The sequence below is a fragment of the Cryptomeria japonica genome, chromosome 6, assembly GCF_030272615.1.
Source record: "Cryptomeria japonica chromosome 6, Sugi_1.0, whole genome shotgun sequence".
Classification (NCBI taxonomy): domain Eukaryota; kingdom Viridiplantae; phylum Streptophyta; class Pinopsida; order Cupressales; family Cupressaceae; genus Cryptomeria; species Cryptomeria japonica.
In genome coordinates this window covers 218003792-218016287 of record NC_081410.1, presented here as the reverse complement: position 1 = coordinate 218016287, position 12496 = coordinate 218003792, and the positions used below count along the sequence as shown (strand labels likewise).

The following is a 12496-nucleotide window of genomic DNA, read 5'->3' as shown; positions in this document are numbered from 1 at the left end:
TCCAGTAGAAATGTGCGCTTTGAGGCATTATATCAAACAGTTCAGGTGCCTTGTCTATGCTTCTGCATTTTGCGTAAATCCTACAATCAAGGCAACTCCATAATTGTTTGTTGGCTCTGTCAAACAGTTCACGTGCCTTGTCTATGCTTACACAATTTGCATACATGTCTGCCAGGGCAGTTGCAGCTACAACATCTACAAAACTCTTTTATCATTTGTTCAGAGATGGATGTCCATACCCTGTTCCAAAGCTCCCATTTTCGCTTAGGCAACGAGGATGCTGGCAGAGGTTACGGACGCTGGCTTCACACCTGCCGATCACATTTTGTTGAAAGTCTCTAAATCCTTTTCAACAAATGCATTTTGTGCATATCCTTCAATTACAGCATTCGATGATTTCTTTGAGGTATCTGATCACGTGCGTTGTCTATGCTCTTCACATTTTTGCATTCATGCTCATCAAGACGAAGTGTAGTTAGATACATGAGATTTTTATTTTTATTGTAAGTGTAAGAAAAAATACAAGAGGAAGTGTAGTGAGAAAAATGAGATTCTCTCCAAGAGTTCGAAGCCATTAAACGATTTTTTTCTTTGCACATTCGTCTCTTCTAGGTCTGTTATGGACAAGGATAATAAGATTGTCCATTGTTACATCCTGCTCGTTGTTCTGAAATATCATGCATTTGTTATGTTTGTGAAGTCCAATGGTCACCAACTGTTCTATTTCCCGTCTTTTTGCTTACCTGTTGTTGTTACATATTTGGAGACAAAACATTTGTATTACGATGATGGAAAACTTTGTATCTGCTGCAAATAATAAAGAGATACTGTGTCTACTTTTCCCGTGGATATTTGTATTACATTGATGTAATAAAGATGTTATTACTGCTTTTGCTTTTCTTGTGGATGTAGCCATTAACGATGTATCATATAACTCGCTGTGTTGTGCCTTTTTCCTTTTATGCAATTGTTATTTGTTAAATCTGAATTTGTGTTTTTTTAATCTACTCTTTATAATTAAGAGTATTGGAGTAAACCAAAAGTACTATGCATTCGAGGGGAGGCCAAGTAAACAATGGCAATAAGAGTGGGCACAAGGTTGAGAAGTGTAAGGAATGCACTTATAGTGGCAAGCTTGGACATGTTGAGGATGCTGGCTATTATAGGATGAGGAATCTTATGATGAGGTCAAGCAATTCAAGGAGCACTAGAGAAAGCATGGTAATAAACTTAAATGTAATGCTTTTGTAGCTCATATTTTAAGGAATTTTATGCCCTAAAATCCGAGTTTATTTTGAAATCTGGTTGCACTTATGACATGGCCATTGATAGAATTTTGTTCCAGAAGCTAAATAAAGTAGATGATAAGAAGGTATCAACAGTGGATGTATCAACTATTCCTATTGTTGGTGGTTGTCATAATTTTCTTGAAGATGGTAAAATTAAGAAAGTTTATCGTTCAAGCAAGAAAATAAAGTTGAGCTTTGTCTTAAACTATCGTAATGAAAAGTATATGCAATGCTTCTAGGTGGTTGCAAGTAGTGAGATTGATGAGAAAGGTAATGCTTACAGGTTTATATATTTTAGTGATCTATTGGATTAGAGTTGAATGCACTAGTGGGTAAGATAGATAAGGCACATTTGTCACTTTCTAGATAAGGGATTCAATTGAATTTGCATTGGGGAGAGAGAGATTCCTCCAAGCTCAACTAAACAAATAGATTATTTGATAACATATAATTTTTAGTAATTCATATTCAACCTATTACAGTCCCTGAGTTTGTGATGCTATAAAATATAAATTTTCGACATCAACAGGGAATCTGGCAGCTCCATAGATATTGGGAAAAACCAATATACAAAAAGTGTGTGAATGAGAAAATAAGGAAACATTTGTTTGTACAAGAATGCATATTTTACATCACCTCGCAGAAACCCCTTCTTCACATAGTACTGCCCAAGACTCTACAATTGTTTGTACATTACATTTATATCATTGACAAAAGCATCAATCTGGGATATCTCCATCAGCATTGTAACCAGATTTTACAAGTATATGCCATATGCATCAATCTTCAAGCCAGTCCAAGTGGAAAGGCTCTTCTGCAACTTCAACATTGAGCCGAGGAATGTTGGAGGCCTTGATAGCTGTCCATTGCAGGCTGAGCTTCTCATCACAGATAACATGCACGAGGGATTTTAACTCACTGGAAGATTTAGGAATTTTCTTCACATGAGAACACTCTCTCATATCAAGACCTTCCAAGCTTGACAATTGGCTAAACTCGTCTGGGAGTTGCTGCATGTGTTCACACAGTGAAATATCAAGGAATTTCAGCTGTTTAAGTTTACATATGGAATATGGCAGCTCCTTTAAACATGGGCATCCATTCAAACGCAGCATTTGCAGTGAACTAAGCTTTCCTAGATCATCCGACAACTTATAAAGAATATGGCAGGATGTAACAGACAACTTTTGAAGGGAAGTCATATTACAAATACATGCAGGAAGTTCCTCCAACTTACTACAGTGATCAATGGTAAGCTCAAGAAGATTGGGTAAATTAAAGCACAGACTTCTCTGCATCCAATTCATAATTTCGCAACAATCACATAGGCTAAACAATAGCTTCTCTAATTTTTGCCAGGTTTGGCAATAATCATGGAGGGGTGGAACAATCACTCTCTCTAACCTAAGACTCTTCAACTGAGATAATGAAGATAGGACTGATAAACCTTTGAGAGAGGCCCGCTCTGAGTTGTAATTGACAATTACAAGGACTTTTAACTGTTGCATGGTCTGCAAAAATGGGGGGAGAAAGTATTCACTAGCAGAAAAGTTTAACACAAGAGCCTTAGCTCTAGGAAAATTCATGTGACACCAGTCCTCCTCATTCATCATACCTGCACTCAAAAAATGAAACAATCGACATCATCGGACAAAACTAGTAGGTAGGTAGGTAAAAGGCAAGAGATGATATGATACTTGGAAAATTGAGACACTTTAATCTTTAACCTCTGGAACTAGATGACCATAAATGATGTGGAAACTTGATAAAAAAATATGTACCCAACCTGTGTGCAAAGAAACAATCTCAGCGTTGAATGGAGAATCTGCATGTTTTTTCCATATTTTGGGAACATAATTTTCTCCCCTGGGCATAATAAGCCTTCTACGCATGTTTATTGACTCTTCTTGCCTGGCAAGGGTTAAAGCCAAGTCCCGTAGAACATCATGCTGAATAAAAAGTTCAGAGCTACTGCCATACATGTTCCCAAAGTGATCCCTGAATCAACGTTGCTATGTTAGTCAAGATTAAGATATTTGTAATGCTGGATAAAAGATTCATCCTTCTTTCGCATCAATTAAGTGATAAAATAATAGGCAGTCAACAAGCAACTTAATAATATGTTGTAAGTCTACTCAAACCACTTATTCAACCGTGTGTCTTGAAAATGAGTTGCATGAAAGACCCAAACACTTAATAGGAGTGGACCATAAGCAAGAGAGCAAGCATAAGCAAAGAGACAGAGAATTTGTGAAGATTGACTTACATTGCACTGTTCACAAGACTCAACAAATTTCGATTATTAAGTTCTATCAAATTTCTATAAGCAGCTTCCCAATCCAACTCATGAACATAAACCCACAGGTCCGATAATGCAGCAACAGGATTTTTTCTGTCCTCTGGAAATATCCCCAAATCTAAAAAGCATTCTTGAACTTCTCTTTCTAAGATATCTATACTCGTCTTCAGACAGCTGAGAAGCCCATCTTTGTGATAATCTGATATCGGTTCTGCTTGAGAAAGCTTGTTTCTCGCATGACTCCACACTGCAGGAGGCTTATCACGCAGAGAGCTTCCGATCACCTTAAGACCAAGTGGCAATCCTTTGCATTCTGCTATTACCTGAATTAAATCGTTGCCAGTTGGTCAGCATTTTGGGAACATAACATCTATATCGTGTAATCCTCAATTATACAATATACACAATGCAGAAGTTAAATTTCTGGTGTGTTGCCTGCTTGTTGATATGGGAAAAGAAAAATACCTGGCTGACTAGATTTTGATCAACTGTTTCTGGAACTGTTTTCTGTCCAAATGCCCAAAAGCAGAAAAGGGACAGAGCACCTGCTTCGCTTAATAATTCCAAGTCATACTGGCAATAAGCTTCGACAAGGCTATCTCTGGTTGTGATCACAGTCTTGTATCCTTCTGCTTTAAACAACAGTTTTTCAAGGTGATGCTTTTTCCAGACATCATCCAGCACAACCAAAGTTGGCCTTGGTTTCATTTGGTTAAGCCCTTGCTGGAACAGGATACGGGCATCTTCAACATTATGAAAATCAGGTCTGTCGCCACGAACTATCTTATCCCACAGTCTCTCAATGGTTACCCTGAGATTTGGGGACTGCGAAACTGTTTCGAAAACAATTCTGTCCTTAAAGTGATCTGTACACCAACAAGACAATATAATATGAAATCAGTTAGTGAATTAACTTTGTGGTTGATCGTGTACGGTTATGAGCATAAGAAACTCTATGGGAGGGAAACGATTTACTCTGCTGCTAAAAGAGGATGTGTTGTAAGTTGTAACCCCAGAACTGGAAAAAAACGAGCACACCACTATTTATGAAATCAAAATTTTGTTGAAAATAGCATAGCTGAGGATATGATCCTATTTCTGGAAATGTGTGACTGGATTCGAAATCTCTTCAGGATTAGTCAATAAGTTATAAATAAAAAGATAGCCCACATCAACCATTCACATGATTTCGTTTTCGAAACGGAAATATCAAAGCAGAGAACAACATCATTGCAATCTATTGTAATTGTCCAACATAACCATAAGACTTGAATGATACACGTATATAAATCTTCTCACCTTTGATTTTAGGGTCATTGCAGAGAGCTATTGCCAGAGTGGTCTTTCCACTGCCCCCCAATCCTTTCACTGCAACATGTGAGACATCTTCGGGGGACAGACGCTTCCACAGCTCATCAATAGAAATCTGCAAACCTACAGGAGATTTAGGCAATTCAGGAATTTGTGGGATGTGACTGGAAATCTCTTCGTCGATTTGCAACTGATTCATCGAATCAGTTATCATCAGCCGAGGCTGTTGTAATTCGAGTGCTGCAATTTCGACCTGAATCGTCTCAAAACCCTGCTTCATACTTTCTCTGAGCTGCTGCATATCACACATGGTATGCAACCAGCCTTGCTTCGGATGGAAATTGATAATATACTTTTCCAAAGCTTGAATTTTCGTTGCAAATTTATAGCTCTTGTACAAATTGTACCGCTTGACCTTAGAACAACTGTTTACCAGCTCAGTCCCATCCTTCAGCCTCTTATGAAAATCCGCAAGCCTATTCTGGCGATGTTGCGAAATCTCCTCAGAACCAGTGTCAATGACCTCATTTAATAGAGGTATGATTTCTTCCAGTGCTTTCTCAAGGCGCTTGCAGTAACGTTTGCAGTTATAGCTCTTCTTTATGGCATCTCTCACCAACGATAACAGATCATTGGCAACAGCACCCACGACGGATTGTGTCACAAGATCCACCATTTTCATCCAACTGTCTTACAGTCTGCTCACTTGGGTTGATCTCCCACAAATATACAAGGATAAGTAACAAGGGCAAGGCGTGAGTAGGAAGATTCCGTTCTAAAGTAGACAACATCCAAATTTCTTTTAAGTTTCATTTTTAGTGTGGATAAAACAAGACAGCGTGTAGCCCAAGCCAAATGTAGGTCAGAACACAATTGTTATGGGTAGTACTAGGGAGGTAAGTTATCTAAAGTGAGACGATTCTACACCTTGCTACTTTTGAACTATTTCTCCGAATTTGCAATCGCGTGATATGAAGCTTCTGACAAATCTGATCAGTGATATGAAGCTTCTGACAAATCTGATCAGTTGTCATGGGCGCCGAAAGCAGTTTCTACTTTTACCCAGAGCCAATGACCTCACAAGATTTTCTAGAAATGTTCACAATAAATTATATAGGTAATTCCCCTGCCCACTGCATTCAACTTTGTTCCTCTCCTCACGTTGCTTTTGCGACTGCATATATCCACACTTTCTCGTCTTTCTCGTCTTTCTCGTCTAATATTCCTCTGTGACATATTTGAGATCACATTATGAAGCTCCACAAGTGATTGAATGAGATCGTCTTGCGTTTTGCGCTCAATCACCCTATCTACACAGCTCTGAAACATCCTTAAACAGTGAGGGCATCTATCACTCTTGGCAGTAGCATCAGGATAACATAAGACATCAAGATAATATCATAATTAAAGCACTAGTATAAGACATGCCTAAGACATCAAGATATGATGATTGAATGAAACATTAGCATTAAAATAACATTATTTTGTTTACAAATGGAGGTTCGGAGGATGTGGTGGTTAAGGGATGTGCACCAATAATCGTTATAGTTCAAATAACCGTTTATTCTTTGTGCATCCAACCTTCCAATTACTAACATTAAAGAAACCCAAAAAATGATAACTATAAAATGATAACTATAAGTTTATTAATAAATTTCACATATATCAATAGTCACCCACTTTTTAACATTTTTGGATCATAATAGGCCGCCAATTTGTGCACGAATGTTGGGGCATTTGTGCATAAGCATTGGCAATTTTAAGTGCATTTATTGGGGCATCTTTAAGTAGGTATTGGGCGACACTTTAATGTGTACCTTCTGACACTGGCATGCATAACGGATCCCACAACATGTGTCGTTACTACCCAAAAGCTAGAACAATAGATATAAAGTATAAGTTGCATATGGAGACAACCCAAATAATTCGTCGAAATCTAATGTACCGTATAGAATCTGTGGGTGCCCAAAGTTAGCTATAACGACTATTGGTATGCTTCCCCTCTATAATTAACTAACAATTTCACCAAATACCAAGTGACCTTCCTCACAAAAAATAACAATGATGATAGTGACAACTTTGATTTTGACATCATGAGACCTTAATATCAACTACCTTGCAAGAAAAATTCCCTATTTTACAATTCACTATCTTTTTCTATGTACATAGCACTAAGAAAGAAAGGTACTAGAGTGAGCTCTTATTAGTTCTTGCCGAGAGTCGAAATGCTTACGCATTCACCTAATTCAATTAAATCTAAAAGCATTCACCAATAGGAATGAAGAATTAAAATATATTGACTTTTTTTTCTAATGTTTTTATTTTTTTATATTTATTTAAAATCTACAATTTTCTTTTTTTTAATAATTTAATTGGCTAATGTAGTGTATAGTAATATTAGGATGATGTCAGCTTCAATTGTTTTGTCAAATTTTTTATGCATTTTTATAGTACTATTGATTAATATTTAAATGTGGACAATACAATTACTATTTTGGAATAGTGTTGAATAGTGCATTGGTTACTGTTACCAGGGGCTTTTCTTATTTTCTTTTGCTATGCAATAATGATAGGTGCAATCAATTGCAATCAATTAATTTTTAATACTAATAATTTAAAAATAATAAGATTATGTATATCTCAAAATTGACATAAAGATAAGTTGATAATCTCCCATAGCATTGTCTTAATGTGTATAATGTTGCCACATGGAATTTAAATCTTTGGCTAAAATCAAACAAGTTGGATGAATTTTGGTGGTCCTCCACATTGAAAAGCATGTCTTCTTTTCTTGTTATGTAATTATGTCTCCGCATTGAGCTTGACTTAATTTCTTGAGATTTTATTACTTCTATAATTTAACATAAATGTTAACAAAAAAAATAGTTTTTCAATGGTAAATTTTTTTTTCCCTTAATTTTGTGTTAGAACTAACCTTCATTATGTGTTTTTTTTTTTACAGACATATTGACAAATGTTTGACAAAAGCTTTCACATTTTTTTTTGTTGTTTGGAAAGATTGAGATAAATTATAAGAATGGTGAGTAAAGTGGATTCTCTGAAGGGAATAGCAGCAGAATGAAAGCATTATTACTCCACATGGAAAAACATATTTGAGATTGATACCAATTATGTACCAATAAAGCCAATTGGCAACATATGGGATTGTGTGCTCTGCTCAAAAAAAGAGACCAACAAGAAGATTGCAATTAAGAAGTTTATCAATGTTTTTTAGAACAAAATTGATGCTTAGAGGACTCTTAGGGATATCAAGTTACTTTGCTAGACCATGAATGACAATGTTATTGCCATGGAGGATATCATGAAACATTTAAAGAGGTTTAAGTTCAATGATGTTTATCTTGTGTTTAAGCTCATGGATACACAATTGCATCAAATAATTAGGTCTTCTCAACCACTCAAAGATGACCATTGCCAATAGTTCATGTGCCAAGTTTGAATTGAAGATTTTTAGTCGCGTCTCTTAAAATAAGAGTTGTAGTTCAACCTTTTTTTTGAGTGACTACTAAAAATTGGATCTATTGGCGGTTATGGTTCATTAAAATCTTACTAGCATTCATTGGCTACTCTATGTATGCTCTATTTGTATATTGTACTTATCCACTACTTTTTGGACATATATATTTTTAAAAGTGATGAATAATGGTGTTCGCCTAAATCCTAGAACTTGGCATATTTGGAATAATCATGAGGGGTAAATCCATTAGGTATTCAACTCTTCTTGAATATTGCTACTCATTGAGGTTTTGTACTAGTAATACCCTGTTCTCATTTTGGAGTATCTCGTTCTGTGGTTCCTTCAGTAAACTATTGGAAGAAGATTTTGATGCTTTGAATGTCTCTCTTTAGTTCTACATTATTTTGGCTTTTTTGGACTTTGCATTAGCAAACCTTAATTATATAACAAATAATGTCATGAATATTAGTTAATCATATGGACTGAATATTAAAATACTAGTGGAGTCTATGGGAAAAAGTAAAAAGGTGAATATTCATATATTCTTAGGGATTTTAGTCCATCCATAGGCAGGCCAGATGAGGCTATTTAAGTCAATTCATCTCTTATATTTTCTTAGAAAATATTATAACATTGTTTTTAATTATGTTCTAGCCCCTATAATTTGATAGTAAGCCGGGGCTTTCATTTGATTCCATTATATTATTCAATCTTTTTAAAGATCATTATCTAATTTTTCTTTTTTTCTTTTTTTTTTTCAAAAAAATATGTTTTCGTTTATTTTGACAGTTAAATAGGACTTCCATATAATTTTCTAGTGTATTATTCAATGTTTTGTGTAAGTTTATTAAACTAGATTACTAATTATATATTTATGCTTTTTGCACCTGTTTACATAATCAAATAATGCTTTATGACAACTAAATCAAAAATTTATAAGAAGCCATGGGAAATAAATAGAAACAATGATGGATCTCTACTACCTAGGCTACCACTATTTCTTATCTCAAATAATGTGATATGAATTCAACATTTGTGCTTACAATTTGTTATCACACCAACTAAAACTTTAGTTGCATAGCTACAAATTACATAGATTTACAAAATGATTTGTATAAAATTTCAAGTTCCATGGTTTTGTTCATAGACCATTAAAAGCATCTTATTTCTTCATTATGTTTTTTGTCTTCAACATTGTCCTGAAACTTGATTTGTTATTGTTCTAAAACTTGATCTGTTATGTTCACTAAGCGTCTGAATATCTGTTGCATTTGGCAATCTAAATTGATTATTCTAAATTGAAGATGTACAATTTACAAATCTATTAAACCTTTATTTGTTTCTATATCATTATTGTCTCTATGAAAGATTTTTGTAACTTGAATGTTCATGATCATTGACCAACTTGGTATTGTGCATGTACCATATATGTTAATATTATATTAATATTTTGTATATTAAAATACTACCAAAATTACACTACAAATATATCATAAGATCCAAATACAACGTCAATAATAACATATAATATCAACTACACCATCGGCAAGAACCTGACGCAAATGTGTCTCTTGTTAAAATTCCATGATTGAAGTGCTCAACCCCAATAATATTAATGACATATGAGATAACCCTAACAACTCATCTTTATCATTAGATAATGGTGTAATCATTCTTCTCACTGAACTTCCCTCCAATTTGCATTACCTACATGTCCAATAAACTTATAATTTATTTTTGTAGGATTTGAACTTTTCAAGTTTTTTTAATTGAAAATGTTCTATTAAAAATTTAGGCATAATTAAATCCAAAAACTACATATAATATTCTCATGTATTGTGGAAATCTAAGAGCATTAATGTTCTATTTGTAAGTCTTCCAATCATTTTGGACCATAATCAAAAGATCCATTCAAGCCTTAGCAACTTCAAAATGTTCATCTTGAAAGTGTGAAGCCTTCTCTTATTCTTATTTCTAAGAGTGATATTATTGCAATGAAGAGAAAGGCGAAGTTTGCCTTCTCTACAATTGATTGCCAAAATTATAAAAATATTGGAGTAATCTTGTTGATTAAATTATTGAATAGAGAAAGCGGACTTTTGTAGCCAAAGTCAAGTTTACATCGACGATGGGCCCCTCTTGGCAATTTTCTCTCTAATTGCTTCACTCAAAAACCTATTTTTTAAACAAGAAACCCACAATGTGTGAGCTATTGAAAAAAAATATATATTATTTTTAATCCTACAAGAACAACCAAAACCTCCTAATTCACCTCCTTGGGGGAACCCATAGAAATTGCATCTTAAAAACTCATGCAACTGAACATGATTATACTAGAATAACTACAAATTTATTTGACGAGAACTATATCCAAAGAACATGTAGTACAAGGATAATGAATATAGTAAGGACCACCACATCAAAGGCTATGCTATTTCCAAGTGCATGAAGCTTAAAAACTACATCCATGATCTCATCAACCATGGTGAGATTAAAGTAGCCAGGTGTAAATCTTGTTCACCTAATGAGAAATTAGGCATGTATTATGGATCTCTCCATAAGCATGATCAAAGTCTTGCCTAAACATAAAAAAAGTTCTTGTCTCATAATAACCACACCAACAATAGCTATACCCATAAAAAAATAACTTCCTATAACTCCATTGTGGCATGCATATTCACAAGTTGCAATCATTAAAATAAAATCCTTTAATTGTGCTATCGCCACTAGGTGTGTTGAATTACAGTCTAAGGGACATCATTTTCCTCTTAATAGACCATCCAATATTATCTCCTAGAACATCTTGGGAAGACTCCAATGTAAATGTCCATCCTGGAGCTTCTCAAAACATCACTTGATGACAACTCAATATTGGAAAGCACCTTGTAAGAGTTGTAATCACCTAATGACATTAACCTTGACCAAGTATAGGCCTTGAGTTGCCAATTATCTTTCTCTTATTGACTTTAGTTTAATTAAAATGATATGCCCCCTTGATCTCTCACATACCAAATCCCTCCATATCCGATCTATTATCAACAAACATAAAATAAAATGAGTCCTAGTTGATGGCAAGTCTAGTCTAAATCTTTGCATGTATAAACTAATTAAGAAATTGGGATATTTAGATGATACTATGGAACCATAAAAGAGAATAACAATCAAAGCCTATGATGATGCAAATCAAGAGTCCAAGGGGGACATTTTGCTCCTTTTTAAGGTTGGTTTAGTGCTACAACAAATAATGTTCAATGTTCTTAACCTTTCTCTCTCTTACAACATTATATTTAGCTACCCGTGGATTCATATCATGCAATCCATTTTACCACCTATCATAAATGCATTGAGTTCTATTACAACAACATTGAAAGCATATTCCTCACTGGCCCTCAATCCTTTAATACTGCAAAATTTTGGAAGGTTTCTACAATATATCCTATCATTGTCCTAACACTCACATTGTCATAGCCTGCACATCACTACCATCCTCATCCTATGTTGACCCTAATTCTTTGGCATCATCAGCATCCACTAGTCCTACTTCCCAATCAAGATCAAAATCATTAATGTGATGTGGATAATATGAGATCCAAATACCTTCTATGTGGGCCAACTCCCTATTTCTCCACATTCTTATGGAAAATAGTACAACCACAATAATAAAGCGTCCAAGGTTCTACAATGTGGTAAAAAAATATTTTTTCGACATTGGTTCTTAGAAGATGAGAACATCATTTATGATATTAATTTTTGGCTCAAAAAGGATGAAGAATATGATCCATGTTTTCTTTAAGAAACCTATCCAATAATACTCTAGATGTGTAGAAACATGTAATATGAAGCTACGTGCATTAGAATACACAAAGTGGGAATCCTTGAGCTAATCACTGACAATGTTAATCATTATTACTTTGAGGATACATGTCACTAGATGAAGAATCCTATGGTATCCATGATACATCTTAGACTATGAGAAGATCGGTTTTCTAATTGTTAAATAAATCAAATGTTCATATATCAAAGAATCTTTCATAGTTTTCAGTGTCCTCTTCCACACATTTGCACCATCACTCCCATCACTAAAAAAATATTTATCTCCCTTATTCACCCAAAACTTAT

At 34.7% G+C, this 12496-nt stretch overlaps 1 protein-coding gene across 1 annotated transcript; it reads right to left on the bottom strand.

Annotated features, from left to right (window-relative positions):
- Positions 1-1870: 1870 nt before the first annotated feature.
- LOC131071426 (putative disease resistance protein At5g47280) lies at positions 1871-6273 on the bottom strand. Its single transcript, XM_058007250.2, has 5 exons — positions 4888-6273; positions 4054-4454; positions 3556-3911; positions 3076-3287; positions 1871-2904 (listed from the first exon to the last, which is right to left on the bottom strand). The coding sequence occupies exons 1-5, from the start codon at positions 5579-5581 to the stop codon at positions 2069-2071; spliced, it is 2499 nt and encodes an 832-aa protein (XP_057863233.2). The 5' UTR covers positions 5582-6273; the 3' UTR covers positions 1871-2068.
- Positions 6274-12496: the final 6223 nt, after the last annotated feature.

Bases quoted from the DNA above. Each gene is read 5' to 3' on its own strand.
- LOC131071426 (XM_058007250.2), bottom strand. From the start codon at position 5,581: ATGAAAATGGTGGATCTTGTGACACAATCCGTCGTGGGTGCTGTTGCC. The intron at 4,455-4,887 runs GTGAGAAGATTT...GTTGGTGTACAG, and splicing joins CAATGACCCTAAAATCAAAG to ATCACTTTAAGGACAGAATT. The intron at 3,912-4,053 runs GTATTTTTCTTT...GATTTAATTCAG, and splicing joins ATCAAAATCTAGTCAGCCAG to GTAATAGCAGAATGCAAAGG.